This window comes from Corapipo altera, unplaced genomic scaffold (assembly GCF_003945725.1).
Source record: "Corapipo altera isolate COAL_440 unplaced genomic scaffold, ASM394572v1 2b, whole genome shotgun sequence".
Taxonomy (NCBI): Eukaryota; Metazoa; Chordata; class Aves; order Passeriformes; family Pipridae; genus Corapipo; species Corapipo altera.
Window position 1 is genome coordinate 9014186 of NW_020884874.1, and position 16894 is coordinate 9031079.

General features: G+C 35.5%; 1 protein-coding gene across 1 annotated transcript in view; it reads left to right on the forward strand.

The window, feature by feature from the left end:
- The window catches only part of FIG4 (FIG4 phosphoinositide 5-phosphatase), a 60372-nt gene extending 45493 nt beyond the window's left edge, over nt 1–14879 (forward strand). The window contains exons 21-23 of the mRNA XM_027633863.1: nt 713–795; nt 4242–4331; nt 13103–14879. Coding sequence (XP_027489664.1) covers nt 713–795; nt 4242–4331; nt 13103–13280 — 351 coding nt within the window. The 3' untranslated portion in view covers nt 13281–14879. The remainder of the gene's footprint in view (nt 1–712; nt 796–4241; nt 4332–13102) is intronic.
- Nucleotides 14880–16894: the final 2015 nt, after the last annotated feature.

The following is a 16894-nucleotide window of genomic DNA, read 5'->3' on the forward strand; positions in this document are numbered from 1 at the left end:
GCATTGTTAATTCATGCTATTCCTTGTTATTTGGGGAACCCAAATAGCTAGTTCCTATCCACATCTCTGAGAAGTTATTAAAAAACCACTTTTATACTTCTGGTCAGCCCATATGTTTCTGGAGTTCTTTGACTTTGGATCTTTTTGAACTAAAAGAAAACTGTCTTTATAGTTGACTTGAAGTCATTTGTGTCTTGTCAGTAAACCCTCTCAGTTTAGCACTGAATCCTTAGACAAAGTGCAGTATTGAAGGTGCATTGGTTCCTTGTTATAGTTGACTGACATGATTGCGTAATGTATTAAATAAAAATAGTTTTGTTCAACCTGAGGTTTGTAATTATTTCAGAATTGACAGCAGGAACTGTGAAAGCAAATGTGGGAGCGTGTTCTGAACGAATATGATTTATTCTATATTAAGTTTCAACACAGAATATAATTTAATAACTACATCATTACGTTCTAGGAATATCATTTATTCTCCTAATATGTTGTTTTATCTGATGTTATCTTTAAAGAATTCTTTCTGTGTTGAATAATGGTTTTAATATAAAAATATGCTGAAGCTAAGATTAATATTTATATAAGAAACTTACTTGGTTTTGTGTGCTTTTGAAATTATTTTTAAGTTTAGAAAGAGTTCTGTGCTTAAAACCAAACTTCTTTGGATGTTGTTATGGTATTCTCAGTTTGAATCTTTCTTCTTATGTTCCAGAATGTAGTGCAGTCAACAAAAGATGTGTATGGAGTCAATCTTTCAGATATTCCTTCAGAAGATGATCTCGCAATATATGCTAGGTGAGATAAATTTCCAGTGGTAATCAGTAAAAAATAATTTGAGGTAGTTAAATGCAGTTTTTCAAAGTGCTGCCTTTGATCAAACTTATGTAACTTATAAATTTTAGAGATATTTGGATATATATACAATTCTCTTTTTAAAATCAAACTGTTTTCAGATGTCTGTGTCAACTCTGATTTCAGTAGAAGTTAAATAAATTCCATAGGAGTGGTCCTATGATTGTAAACTTTGTAGTCTGTTGTTTTTGCATTTTTCAAATGTTGAATTACACTAATTCAAATCAGTCATAAGTGAAATAGCTTATTCTTTAAAAATGCATACAAAATAATAGAAGTTTTCCTTTTTTTAACATAATGTCTTATTCATAGAGATGTGTTAACTGTTACATTTTACTCAAATTTAAATAGTTGTATACTTTTGGAAGGAAATAATCTGTGACTTTTGAAGGAAAATTACTTTTCTGAATAATATTCAGCTTTTTTTCTTGAAACATCTTGGTCTTCTGAGTTTGAAGTAACTTGGACTGTTCTCCTTTAGAAAACAGTTGTCACCATTCCTGCAGGAGCCGTGAACTATCTGCTCCCCAAGAGCAATCAGCAGATTAATTATATGCTCCGCCAACAAAAGGCATTGTATCAGGAATGCTGTTTCTGAATTGCCATAACCTCATACAGAGCACTGGCTGCATGTTGCTCTTGTTAAAAACTGTGTAGTTACACTATTGTTCTCAAATACTCTCCTCAATATCACAGAATAACACTAAGGCCAAAAAGAAACTGGTTCAAATTTTCGTTTTTTCTTAAACCAGAAAATTAGTTAGAACATTTTGATTTTTTTTTTAACTCGAACCAAAAGTGAACTAGAATAATATAAGTTACGGATGAACTAGAGCTGAGCCAAAAAGTCATGTACTCTGTTCCCTGGTGGAGGAAATTCTTTCCTGAACTGCAGTGTTTTTCTTCAAAAACTAGTCAGAATAATGAGAATTAAGTACTGGAGATCAGTTGGAGAAATTTAGATACAAATTGAACACCCTCTTAGTTCCTAAAGTCTTGTAACACTGTTGTTGAGAGAACAGTTGATTATGCAAGACATCAGAAGGGCAAATCAATGACATTTGCTTATTAAACTAATGTTTCAAACACCTACTTAGAATGTAGAATTAATGATGTTTGAGAAAAGAGATATAAGAAACCTACACATCATCTCGGAAAAACACTGTACATATGTTGAAGTGAATACTTGTGAAACGTGTTGAAATGGCCTTATGTGCACTCTGTTTATTTTCTAATGTGTAATAGCAGGGGCTACCTTATTGTATTTGAAACATTTTCAATTTTTGAGGGGAATTTTAATCCACTGTGCTATCTTCTGATTTGGTGATATGTGATGTTTCATCCTGGCTTAGTTCGGTAATCCACTGAAATATTTTTTTTCTTTTTATTTAAAAGTCTTTTTGTGTTAATTTTTCTTCAGGTGTAGCTACTTCTCTTGCAGTCTTTCGTTCTTTGAAATTCCCATTTCAACCTATTTCCTAAATCCTGAATCATTTGAGGATAGAACACTTGAGTAGGGCTGAAGAGGATGTTTCTCATTATCTCTAAAATTTTTAACTTCACCTATGCCTCTAACTTTAGTTTTTTATTTTAACCACTAGAAAATGGGTGCCAATTTGCCAATTTTCCTTTGATATAACAGATAATTATTGTGGTTTTGCAAATGGCACAGTGGAAGCTGATGTCTACTCTTTAGTCTCTCTGTATAGATGAATGACTCTGTGATAACATCCAGAATTGCAGCTACTTCCCATTTTATAATTTTTCAGGCTGGACTAGCATTCAGTCTATTGTAATTGTAACACTAAAAACCCCATGGGGGCTTCGAAGCTCCCTATTCATATTTTTTTAAGACAAAACAAGAAAAAAAAGCTTGCATTTATTTAATTTCCTTCAAGCAATGCAGGTTTTAAAAATAAGGCAATTACAAATTCCTTACCTCTTTTAGCTAACAAGACATTGTGCTATTTCTGGTCTGATGTGCTGATTTATGTAATAAAGGATGTCAGTAAAATCTATACTTCCCAAAATGTACATCACTTGAGAATAGCAGCAATTTCTCTCACAGTATGATTACAGTTATCACATCAAGTTTTTTCTGTTATTGTAATAAGGGAAATGGAGATGCAGGATCCTGACTTTACATGATATTCTTGGCTACGTTACATTTTTTTTTTCTTTATTAATGTTAGGGTCTTGCGGATTTAAAGTACTTCAGGTTAAGTTACTTTACAACAACTGATCTATATTAAAAGCCTCTTTGCAAATGCAAATTAAAAGTAATTTGAATCTATTCAGCCCATTTTCACTGATGGCTGAGATAACTTAATTCTCTTCAAAACAGAAATCACAGAAGCACAGATTGGTTGAGGTTGGAAGGGACAGGAGGTCCCTAAAATGATTTGAAGATATATGCTGCAGATCAACTGTGCATGGTACCTTACTGATATCTGGTAACTTGCTTGTGTACATTTAGGTCTTGTTTGTTTCAAAATATTGAATAATTTAAAGCAATTAATTAAAATACTTATGCCAGTAGTTTGCCTTTGGTTTTTGCTTTTTAAGCTGGTTTCAATAGCAAACTCCTGCACTAGGTCTTAAATATTTTGATTTCCACTTATAATTCTCTTATTTAGAAATGTAAGTATTTATTCCTTCAACATCCAAAGTGATGTTGCGTGTTTCTGAGGCTCTTGTTTCTACAGTATAGAATCTGAATGGAGCAGAAAGCAAAGCTGCAGTAAGTTGTTTAGAAATGTATTGCTCATTTGACTTCTGTACACTCTTTCATGCAGTTGGTTTTACGCTGGTAGTTGTTGCTTGTTAAAATGCAGTAAATATTCCTGAAATAGACCAGTGAGACTTTTTAAGCTAAATGGAAGCCAACTACTAAGAAAAACCCTTTGCCTCAGAAAATTAAAGTGTTAGATCACAGCTAACATTTACTTCTCTTTTCCGTCACACAGATGTGTTGGAGAGTGAACAAATTGAGTGCAAGATAACTACATATACATATATTTGAAACTCTCTGACTTTTCCTTTTAGGCTGAGTGACTAAGATTAGTGATAAACTACTTTTTAAAAAACTTTGCTCCACTGTAGAGGGCTATCTATTTCTTCAGGAAGGCCTGCTTCTATCTCATGACATACTAGATGATACCAATTGATAAGCAGGTCTGTTTTCAGAGGAGGTTCGGAGTTCACACATGCATCCACTGTGAACTTTTAAAAATCCCTCTTGTTCACCAGAGAGGTACGTCATGATCGGTGACTTTTATAGCACAACTCAAAACCTCATTTTTTAGTGTCAGTTTCTTTCATTTGATGAATTTTTTTGTGATAGTTCTTTTATTTCTTTGATTTATTTTTCTATCTACTGCTTTTTACAGGTTCGTTCAGCTGGGACAGAGTCAGTATAAACAAGACAAGGGCAGCCAGCCATTTTCCTCAAAACACCACTTGGATAGGGTTATAAATTTGTAAGTGTTATTCTTCTTTATCCCTTTAGCCCGATTTTGCTTTTGTAATTAGGCCTGAAAAAAAAAAAGGTAAATTTGATGCTAAATTGTTTGAGTCACACTTCCATTTTTTTACTGCATAAAGAGATTTAATGCATAGCATGAAGAACTGGGTTTTTGGTTTGTTTGGTTTGGGGTTTGGGGGGGGGGTTTGTTTGTGTTCTTTTGGGGGGTGTTGCTTTTTGTTTGTTTTTTAGTTTTTGTAGTATAAGGGATTTTGTGTTCAAAAGTCTTAACAATGTTAACATAAAGCACTGAAGCTTCTGAGTTTAAAAGGCAATTTCTTCTTACTGTGATTACTTTTGAAAGAGACAGTTTGAAAGATTGGTTGCATATTCTTCATTAAAAAAATTCAAAGTTGCATTTGAATCTTCTTAGTATTAGTAGAAAAAAAGGGTCATTGTATTATCCAAATGTTATACTATTATTGAAGCAGGTCTTAGAGTTTAGATGATCAAGTCCTAACTTCCCAGTTGACATCTTCCTGTACTGTAGGCAGCTTAAAGTTTCACCAAGGCAAGGCAGATTTTTATTTATTTTTGTCTCTGGGGTACATGATCTTTTATCCAACAGCATGGCCACTTCATAGAACTGCAAGACCTCTACTCCAATCCATTGAAGTGAGGAAAGCTTGGACACAGCATTTGTCCAAGTGGGGATAGAGACTGTGAGTGTCTCAGTTGGGCTGAGAGAGTAGAATAACATGAAACAGATGTAATACTGTGTATGGGACAATATTGTCTAATATCAGTGATTTAGTGTTATCTGCATTTAAAGTGATGATACCACATTTGTAGGTAAGTGAACCTGTAGTTTTATAATAAAATATATCTCATGGGTATTAAAGTAGTAAATTAGATGGGCAAAGTATAAAACTGTTTTTCATAAGAGGGAACAAGCCTGAATATTTTAAAGGGAAATGCTTATTAAGAAAATATTTTATAAGAATATTTTTTTATGATGGCAATTTCTTTTTTTGTAATTGCAAAATCTCCTGGCATGTTAGACACTGTAAGAGGTAATAATTCCCTTCTTAACCCTTCAAAAGTAGGGTAAATTTTCCCTCCATGCTTTGCTGCTGCAAAATAAACACATTAAATAGAATTTATACACAGAACTCTGGAGACTTTTGGTAGTCAGATGTTAAGTTTTTTTCTTTTCCCAAGTGTATTTTCCCTGTGTTTCTGAATAGTAAAAGTGTAAAAGTCATAGAGCACACAAATCTGTGCCTTCTGTCACTCCTCCTCTTGTAGTCATGTGAATCATCTTTCTCTGCCAGTTCTACCAAATATACTCCTCTGTGCGGATCTGAGAGGAAATAGGGTATCTTATAGTTGGTAATTTCTTTTTTCTAAAAGTGTATTTTCATACAACTTAAAAATTTCCTTTGGGTTTTGTTCTGTAACTTTAAAAATGTTTAAATACTGTTTGGATGGTAACAGATTATTCTTTCAATAAAAGTCATAAATGTAGGCATTCTTTAAAGGCATGTTGTTAAATTCTGAAACAAGGAAGCTTTCTCTTACAGAGGTGGAATTGCTCCTCTGAATCAGAAATTTCCTTGGAGAATTCTAACTTTTTAGAGATAAAATAGAATGAACTAAGATTAGGGAGAGAGGGAGGGTTTTCAGTAACAGCAGCTGAGACACCTTCTGCACTTGTTTTGCAAGGAGCTCTTGAAGAAATTGAAAAATTATGGTAACTTGTATTAATTTGATGCTAAGTGCATTTTAAATTGAAAAAAATATGGCAAATTTAATTTTCCAGTAGTTCCTTCTAGATGCAAATGCAATTAAACCCCTGTTCTTTTCATAGTAAAATGAAGTACTCAATCCAAAACTTTGGTTTCTCATCAGCCGTGAGATATAATTTAGACTTAGGTTAGTTGCTGACATTTCCACACTTCACAAGAAAAATCTTTTTGAATAACCCCACACCTCACAACCTTAAAACACTTGGCCATTTTTATCAAATACATTAAGCCAATACAAAAAGAAATACTTCTTATTTTTATAGTGTCACTTCAGTGATATCTATGAGCTCAGATATGCATTGTAGAAAGGCTGAAGAGAAAGTTCTGGTCTAAATTTAGAAACTGTAAGTAGAGATTAGAAATAAAAAGTGGATACTTAAACAGGGACTGCAGTGATGCAGTGAAATAATACTGAAGTTGAGTGGAGAATGTGAAAGGATATTGAAATTATTCTTTTTGTTCTTAGAAATTCTATGAAGGAAAAAAGGGTAGAATTTTACTTAGAGCTAAATAGAACTAAGCAGAGCTGGACGACTATTAGCACAATCTATTGTACTGTATGTGAAGAGATACTTTGAGTACTATAGTATAATTACTGTGGGCTGACACAATGCACCTGTTTCTAATTCCCTAGTATTCATTGTGGTGTGATATAAATAATACTGTTGTAAAAATATACTGTCAAAACCTTTTCAAATGTACTTCATGCATTTGTCTGGGAGTACAAGAAATTTTATTACCTGCTGAACAGGGAATTGAGTGTTTTGATTCACTGCAGCACAAAAGAAGAGTGTGGACACGTCTGAATGTCCTTATAATAGAAGAGTAGGTGGTGCCTATGTCAGAGTCCAAGCTGTCTTCAGTGCCTGAGCTAAGTGTAGCCTGTGCAAGTTAAATGCTCTACTGGGGTATTTTAGTCTATAATACCACTATAAAATATAAAAGGTAAATAAAGCGTCAGAGTCCAAGAAGCATTTGGACAACGTCCTCAGGCACATGGTGTGACTCTTGCGCTGTCCTGCGCAGGGCCAGGAGTTGGACTCAGTGATCCTGATGGGTCCCTTCCAATTCAGCAGATTCTGTGATTCTATAATCACCAGCTTAGTGGGCTGGTGTTCTTTCTTTTGCCTTTGAAGTCTCATTTGGATCCTAATGTCAGCAGCATTGGAATCATATCCTCTAAAAATATGACCATAACAAATTCCTTTGAAATATGGAGGAAATTTAGTTATTCCTACATAGGATATTATGGTTTTGTTGAATTGGGGATTTTGTAGTATTGACAGTCTCTATAAAAAAAACGAAGTACTGAAAGGTATGCCACCTTATCCCATCTGCTTTTAGACATTCTAGTGAAAATTCTCTGACCCTTCTTTAGCCTGTCGCTCTGTCTTCTCTGTGATGTGATAAATTTCTATTCATCAGTTTAAAGTAACTGTCTTCCTCAATTAATCTATTTGAAAAGGTAAGTCTAAGCTTTTCCTTAAAGAAACACAATATTCCTCTTTTTTTTTTTCTTTCACTTGTGAGTTCTTTTGATACTTGTTTTTCCTGTCCTGTCTTTAGGTTCCCTTGTGTGTTCGATCTTTAAATTTTGAATTAGCTTGTGGTCAATGTAAATCATTCTTACTTAAAAGATTTATCTTTCCTTGGATATCATCTTTCTGTATCAGATGTTCTTTCCTTTTCTCATATTCCTTCTGTCTACTCTGTAGAGAAGCTGCTTCTAATTTGGATTGTAAAATGCTTATTTAACTGCATACCTGTATAAGGAGAATCTGTCTTTTCTCTAACCCTTGAAATTGTACATACCTTTAAAATTTCAGTTAATTGTTGTGGGACCTGGAAGTAGTCCGGTTTTTGCTCCTGCTTGGTTCTGCAAGATACAAGTTGCAGTATTATTGGGCATAGAAGTTGTCTATTTTTCAGCCCTCTCCATTCACAAAGAATGTGACTGAAACTCTGTTGTATGGAGGTGTTGGTGTCCAAGGACAGACAATTCTGTTGAAGGCTCTTTCAGGAGAACAGCAAGCAATTTAAAGGGATTTATGGTAAAAAAATAATAATAATAAAAAAAAACCCAAACCAAAAAAGCAGCCCCTCTGGATTTGCCAGAGTTTTGTAAGTCAAATATCATAGCATCCTAGAATGCTTTGGGTTGGAAGGCACCTTGAAGGCCATCTAGTTCCAAGACCCCCTGCCGTGGGCGGGGTCATCTTCCACCGGACCAAGTTGCTCAAAGCCCCGTCCAACCTGGCTTTGAACACTTCCCAAGATGGGGCATCCGCATTTTCTCTGGGCAACCTGTTTCAGTTCCTCACTGCGCTCACAGTAAAGAATTTCTTCCTAATGTCTAATCTAAACCCACCCTCTTTCAGTTTAAAGCCATTCCCCCTTGTCGTCTCACTACATGCCCTTGTAAAAAGTCTCTCTCCAGCTTTCTTGCAGCACCCTTTAGCTACTGGAAGGCTGTTGTCAGGTCTCCTCAGAACCTTCTCCAGGCTGAAGAACCCCAACTCTCTCAGCCTGTCTTCGCAGGACAGGTGCTCCAGCCCTCTGTTCATCTTCATGGATATTTGCTTAAGATTCAAACAAGGCAAAAGAGTGCCTTTTGTTTCCTTCTTTAGATATGCTTTAGAGACTTGAGGAGAACTAATCAATGTTGAAACAAATGGTGGCTTTCTGGCGACCTCTATTTTTTTGAGAGCTATGCACATCACCATGCACTTTTTCTTCAGAGTATGGATCATCCTCATTGTAATTGAAGATTTTAACTGTGTCGTCTTCTACTTTTAGAGTCAGTGGGTGCTCTTGGTGAAAACATAACACTGTGAAGCAAGCATGCTTACAAGTGGGATGAAAATAATTGAAAGTTGCATGTCGAGGATGCTGTCCTTCATGACATAGCATTAATGTTCCTATCTGTGTAATTTTCACTGGGAGGCCATAAAGCTATAGGTCTCTAGGGAAATCTGATAGCCAAGTCATAAATAATGTGCTCTCTTTCATGACTATTGTAAGATATTAAACTTATTAAGGAGAATAGATTTTTACATGAATAGTGTTAGAGAAATGACTTTTAATTAAATGACTGGATAATACAAGCACTCTGCAAATAGTTACAGCTTAATACAGGGTTATTAATCAAAATTGTCATGCATGAACATGCAGTTCTTTCGATATATTTTTATCATGTTGAAGCAAGTAGGTGGAAAATTGGGATTTAGTTACTAAATGCTTCCATTGTGCCTAAGGAAAGGACTTTTGATTCATTAGTGCTTCAGAAATGTCATGTCTTTGGAAACCAATCAATAAATAGAAAAGGCATCAAATTAGTGTTATGTCTCTGTTTTGTTCTTTTATTTAATTGTCCACCTTCTAGTGGACGAGACAGACCAGCTACATTTGAGTAAGTGACATCTTTTGGTGTTAGGTAGTGACACTGGTAAGTTAGTACAGTGTGCTAGTGTCAGATACCATTGCTACAGTCTCAGCTTGGATGCTTTACACTAGTTAAATAAGTACCTGCGGAAACTATGGATGCTTTGAAAAACAATCTACTTTTAAAGCAGATAGACTACTGTTTTTTACCCGTTCTGAAAACACCTACTTTAAGTAAACTAGAAGAAGTGATAATGAGAAGAAACTAGCACATTGTTGAGAAAAAGATTTAAGTTTTAAGTATGCAGCCAAACCCTATGGGTGAGTAGTGATTTTATTGTCTCAAGTTCAATAGTATTCTTGTATTCATTGCAGTCAAAATATAATCAAATGAATTTATAGCTATGCAAAGCTGAAATATGAAATGGAAAACTATTATTTTAATCTGGAAACCATTTTGACATACCATATTCCAGTTGTAGTGGAATATTAGGCATACTGTAGTACATGGCACACTGCAGTCATTTTTTTAGACTAATGAACTGTCCTGATGAAACATCCAAAATACAACATATTTTAATAAAATAAAAGGCTGGAGGAAAAAAAGGGAACAAGGTTTTTTGACAGTTTTAATGGAGATCCTGATTTAGAAACAGTGTAAAATATTAGTTTGTGCTCATAATGCAACTAGAAGTTGGCATTATTATGGCATTTCATTTATAGAAGGGCTTTGCCATTGCTGAAGTGTTACAGGTCTTCCTTGTTTTTTCCCTTTAAAAGATTCTACACACAAAAATAACTTCATGTCTCCTGAAGAGCACCCAGATAGAGAGTCATGACTGTGGAATATGACAATGATGCTAATATCTGAATCTCTGTTGCAATTGGGCTGGTCAACATTTGCTTTTGGCAATAGTGAGATTTGACAATAAGTTGCCACTGCACTTTTTACCTGAGAAGTTTTGAGCCCAAAAATATGTGCATACACTAATACAATATTTAACAATAGCATTCTGACTTTTTTTCAGCCTCTGGCACTGTCTACTACTCCAATATGCTCTTATGTAGAGTACTTAGAAAATTTCTCTTCAGTAGCCAAAATAATAGATGACAAATAAAAAGCTAGTTAAAAAATCTCAGATATTAAACACAGTTTTGGTAGAGCTTGGAGCTCTAAATTAATGGCAAGGTGACAAGGTTGGTCAGAAAATAACTGGTGTATGAGTAGAGATAAATACACTTGGTTGTCTGATAGTGATGTAGAGGAGGCAAGCAGAGAATGACTGATCACTGTTTCTCCCAGGGTAGGAATTACAAGCAACCCAAGTCTGTGATGACAATGAAATGAGTCTCACATCAGACACAATTAAGTATTGGAACTTATTCCCACGGGATTCTGTTGATTGCTGAAATCCAGGAAGATATACTAGAGAAGGGATTGGTTAGTACCTGTTCTGTCTTAACAGACTGTCCTCAAACCTTTCTGCTAGTTACTCCATGAGACAACTACTTGGCCCAATGAAATTTTGGGTCCACCTATGAGGAATGATCGAATGTAGGAAAGTGTTCAGTGTCTGTGGTTGTCGGAAAGTGAGTTCACAATTTCCAGAATTGAAATCTTTATGTTGTACTGAATACTAGGACAGCTTTGTTTATATAATTTATAAAGTAGAAGTATTTTAATAGCTATCTAGAAAGTAGATATAGCTATGCAGAAACTAGCTTCTCCAGCTGAAATGTGAACTAAAAATGTATGAAACTGATGATTTAGAGAACTCTTTAAAACCTGTATGTAATTTTTCTTTGTAAATTGAGAAGTCAATAATTTCTCCTGTTTAGTGTTTTCTACATGCATTGCATCTGCTGTTGTAGATAATCATAGTTCTGTCAGGTTTTTTTTTCTTGGAGTTAGTTTCAAACTTTGATTTCCTTTAAAGCAAATAGTATTGACAGAAGGAAAAGTTAATGTACAGGTTACCTTCAGATAGCAACATATCAGTGGAATGTTGAATCATTCAGTTGAATGATATGTTGAAACATATCAGTTGAATATCATTGAATGTTTTGTTGTGTAATCCAAACTGATATGCTATCACACAGGTAAAACATCTGTACTGTTCAACTTTGGGAGTATTTTATAAATAAATTACTAAAATATTGCTGGAAATGTACAGACTGTACTTATGAATGCAGCTTTCACAATACCTGAACTGCTTTAAAATAAAGTTATTTACTGTACAGATACTTCTAGTGTTTATTCATTTATTATGTATGGAGTATAAATAGTTCTGTTGCTACCTTTCAGTTGGTTGTGGAGTTCCTTGTGGAGAACACATTGCTGCTGAAGAGTTTGGCTTAGAGCCATAGAATATTAGAAACAGGAGGTCATCTTTCCCCTCTGCTCAGAGGGGGACTAAACTAGATGAGGTTGCTCGGGCCTACATACATTTGACTGTTGAATATCCTTAGGGAGAGAAGTTCCACAGCCTTTCTGAGCAACAACAGTGATTGACAACCTTCATGGTAGAAAAAAGTTCCCTTTTATCTGATTGGAGCAACTCATGATGCAGTTTGCATTTCCTTTTTGGAATATGCCTTTTCATCACACACTCCAAAAAGAGTCTGGCACCACACAGACACCTTCCCACTGGGTAGCTACAGATGGCAATAAGTCCCCTTTAGCTTCTTTTCTCCTGGCTGAACAACCCCAGTGCTGCCAGTATCTCTTCATATGCCATGTGCTCCAGCTCTCCAGTCATCTTGGTGACCTCTGCTGGACTCATCCAAATATTTCATTGTCTGTGTTGGAGAGCCTCGAAGTGGGCCCAGTACTCCTGATATGGTCTCTTGAGCCCTGAATAGAGAGAAACAACCACTCTCCTTGACCTGCTGGCTATGCAGTTTTCAAGAGCTAACAGTTGAAAAACCAGCTTCTACCTCATGAGTGAGTCTGACAATAGTGCTTAGAAAAGATCTGACAAACTCAAGTTCTTGTAAACTTTCAAACTTTGTGTGTTTCTCTTGAGAGGTTTAAATATTAGCATTCAAATATGGCATTTATTGTGTGAAGATGATTTAAAAAATATTTTCATAAAGTATCTGAGTGCTGTTGCTTATAATAAATTGTCAGCAATATTATTACCCTAATAATTATATGGAAATTTCTTACCTGATAAATCCTTTCTCCGTTTTGGTTCAGAGCATAATCACTTGCTTGTTGTAATTGCTACTAAGTGGATAGCTCAATAAAATCTTTCTATTATCTGCCATAATGCATGGCACAGATCTGTTTCAGCTGGGGTACTTACTGACCATGGGAGATCTGAGGAAGGATGAAGAAATGAGGGCAGGGTGGAGGGAAGTGGGAAAGTATTCTGTAATGCGATTAATGACAACTTACCTAATTACCCTACTTGGGAAGCTGGGTGTTATCAGGTCTGCAATAGTGATAAAAATCTAGGTAAATGAATTATCTAGTGGGAAGTTGCCCTTTCATTGACTCTTTCATGTATATTTTAAGGCAAAGAAATACTCTTCTCTCTCCGTGGAAAATTTTTACCTAAAGGTCTAAATATTCTGCATGTTTGTCTTTTTCCAGAATACCAATCTCCTCCTTTTCTCAAGACAATATTTATGAAGTACAGCCTCCAAGAGCTGATAGGAAATCAATAGAGATTTTTCATGCGCACATTCAGGCTGGAAGAGGAAACATGCAGCCCCTGGGAAAAGATGACTTCCTCATGTACAGAGAGTACATTCGAAACAGATACATGTAAATCTAAGCTGGATTCTCCAGCCAAGTCTACTGTACTGATAGGTCATAAAAATAATTTTAGAAAGGAAATCGAGTGTTGTTCTTTTGCAGTAATGAATTTATTATCTAACTTTTCTATTTATTATTCTTTACTGTTATCCACTTATTGTATTGTGCTTTAGGGAAAAAAGTGATTTAATATCTGCCATTAGTTGAAACAGAAAGTGCATCTTAAGAGATTAAGTGAATAATCAGAGCACTTACAGTCACTGAAGAGTATGTAGCGATTTATGGCAAAGAGAATATTACATCTTTAGTTTTTTATATTAATTTCTTATGTTGTTATGTTTTCTAATACAACAGAAGTGATTTGTACACAAGAATCAGAAGACAATAATTTCCTTCCTCTTTGTTCCATCACAACGAACAATCTTTTTTACAGCAGAATATTTTCTGATATTTCTTGAGATTTTTAGTTATGAGTGGTGGAATGACTGCTTGTAATTTGCTGCTGTCTTAAGCAAAAGTGAAAAATATTTGGCTGATGTCAAAAGTAAAATTTGCATCAAGACTAATCAACTTTGTAACCCTAATATGGGTCAAAAGTAAACTCTCTCTGGTTCTAGTAGCTACAGAATCTGTGCCACATGCAAGGTGAAGATGGTTTGTGACTAATTATTATAGGCTTCTAGTAGGAGTCTGAGGTGAACCGTATACTGACTGCATCTCCAAATGAAGGAATGCTCTCCACTTTACTGGGTTTGGACTCTCAGAGGATGCAAAACCATCCTGGCATTTTTCTGTGTGACAAAAATGATCATTTTTGCAGCATACTCTTTCCATCCCTGTATTTGTACTCCTGTGAGATGCCTTCAGGTTCAAGCCTACAGCCTCCCAGGAAATAGACTCATTTGGGCTTGTAAGTAAAACATTTCTCAAACTACAAAAAAAGAGAGGGGGGGAGCCTACTATTTGCAATTGCAAGCTAAAATTCCCAACACTTTCTAGCCCCTTGCCTTGAAGAATACTGACAAGTATCAGCAGCATCCTTGACAAACCATGTTATTCCACAAGCTTGTACAGACTATATTTCAGAATTTTCTGGAGTAGCAGAATAACTGTTTTAGGGATGTAGCCAACTGCATGTAGCAGATGTAGCAGACATGTTTATGTTCATAGTAAATTGCTTTTCAGGCAGTTGTTGTAGATTCTTGGCTGCATGCTGTAAATATGGTCTGAATATGTTTGAATATTTTATGCAGTAAGTTGCAACTCTGTCAGTAATTCAGTGTAAGAAAAGATGCAGTCGATAAAGGGAAAAAAGGTTCCTTGTGATAGAAGTTTGTGTGTTTCAGGGAATGACTTGTGTGCAGTCAGTGAGAGAACATGGTACTTTGAGCTACCAAAGCGTTTTGGTGAACATTCTCTTTTGTTAATCGATTAATATTATTTTGAGACAAATTGTTGTATTTTTGAGATATAAGAATGAATTGTCACTTTAGATAATACTTGATTGCACCTGTCAATGTTTTTTTTTTCTCTGAAAAAAACCCTATACTGAATTCTTTTGTCCAGTATGAAAATAATTTGAAGGAATAAATGCTTGCTTTGAAAAAATGTAGAGCTGGAGTCTGTGTATCAATGAGACAAATGCACGCTTTTCTTACTGCTCTTAAACTACTGCAAAGAATGTTTTCTAGACTCTCACAGTCCTTACTGTCGTTGTTCATAGCTACTGGTAGTTCATAGAAGTTATCCTTCAAAGCACACCACTTAACCACAGATAACGCAAAAGATGATACTCAGTTTTTCAACAATCAATGATGTTGTTGCAAAATATAGGAATTGGAATAATTTTGCAGCTCTAAGGGAAAATATGTTCAGCCCTCAGCAATTCAAGCACTCCTCAGGAGAAGAGGATTAAAGGAGCTTGATTTACAGTTCTGAGAGATGAATGACATCTCAGTCCATTATCTGTAATGTAATGCCAAGCTTTTCAGTGTCTCACTAAATGTGTGCTGTGACAGTCCTGTTGTGGCATTCCCTGGAATTTTTTAGTATGTACAACTACCACTTGTTTCTCATAGCTGCTTATAGGCATTTAAACCTTTACTTTCTGTGGTAAGATGCTTGGGTATTAATATTCAGGTGATGACTGAATATTCAGTATGATCTGCTGTCATTGTACTCGTAGCAGCTGTTAAGAATACTTCAGGGAACCAATGTCAACTTTTAGTAAGTTTGTTAAAAAAAAAAAAGGCAATGCAGAAACTTAGACTCACAGCTTAACCCTGGCTAAACTCATCAGTCTGAGTCAACCTGCTGCTTAATGCATGTAAATGATTATTTTAAAAAGAAAATACACTCACTCATCTAACAAGTTCATTTGGATGAAGGACTCCAGAGATGCTGCCTCTGCATCTACCTACTTTATCCTGTTCTTGTGATAATAAGGTTCAGTTCTCAAGAGTGTTAGAAGTTCAGAAGTTTCAGAAGCTGAGGAAAAAGTGTGTAAAATAAGTATAAACACAAAAAGAGTGGGCTGTGTTGGCTCTGAAGAGTAACATGGTGCTCTTTTTCACTCATAAGTTCTATTGATCACCTTTAACCTTAAACTATGTGGACAAATAAAATATTTGAGAAATGTGTTGATTTTCCTTCAAAATATAGTTAGTTTGTTTCAGTGTGTTTGAAGGTTGCATTGACATACAATTACAAAATGTACACCTGGAGAATAATGGCTTTGGATTAATTTCTTGTGGAATCAGGAAGCACAAATATCGGATTAGGACTGACTGTGTCATTTCGCTGCCAATGGTTTTTAATGGCAGTCCAACAGCTTAAGGTTTGTGCTGTGACCCTATGCCATCAGTAGTGATTATTTTCCAACACTTTCATTGGTAGTTTTCCCTCCTTGTGAGTTTTGTCTGCACTTGCAAAGCCCGCTGACTTTTTGTTCTCTTCCTCTCATTTTCCAGAGGGTCTCAGCTGTGGCCCTGAAATAGGACCCTTCTAACATTCACACAACTGCCAGCTACCAGGGGAAGAAAGCAAAAGAGCTGTGTGTAGTTCTGGGGTGACACCTGGGACAGCTCTTTATTTTGTTTCTGACTTTTTGAGATTTTTGCACAGGATCCCAGGAGGGTTCTGTTGCCATTCAGAGACTCAGGTCAGCCTTCACTTGAATAAACTCCAAAGCACTTGGAGTCAAACTGTCAAACAGTCATGTTTTACAGTCAGAGGAAATATAAGCTTCACTCAGGAGATAATTTCATTCTCCACAGGGGTTTCACCCTATCAGTGATCACTGAATAATTACATGAACAAGTCCAGTTCACTGAGGATAAAACTAAGGTAGGTACACAATAGTGTTCCATTTGCTGGCATAGTTTCAATCCAAGTGATTGCCTCTAGCCTGATTGGAAAAAATACCATGTGCTTGGCTCCCAAATGCCTCCCTCTGTTTTGTATATATTTATAAATCTAATTAAAGCTGTCACTCTTGGTGATGATTTAAAAGTAATGTGGAACTAGTGCAATAAGTTACAAAATATTAATTAAAAAATCATACATTGAAATTACAATCCTTGCAAATATCGATAATCAGCAGTTCCCTTCTGGAATTCTTAAATCTAC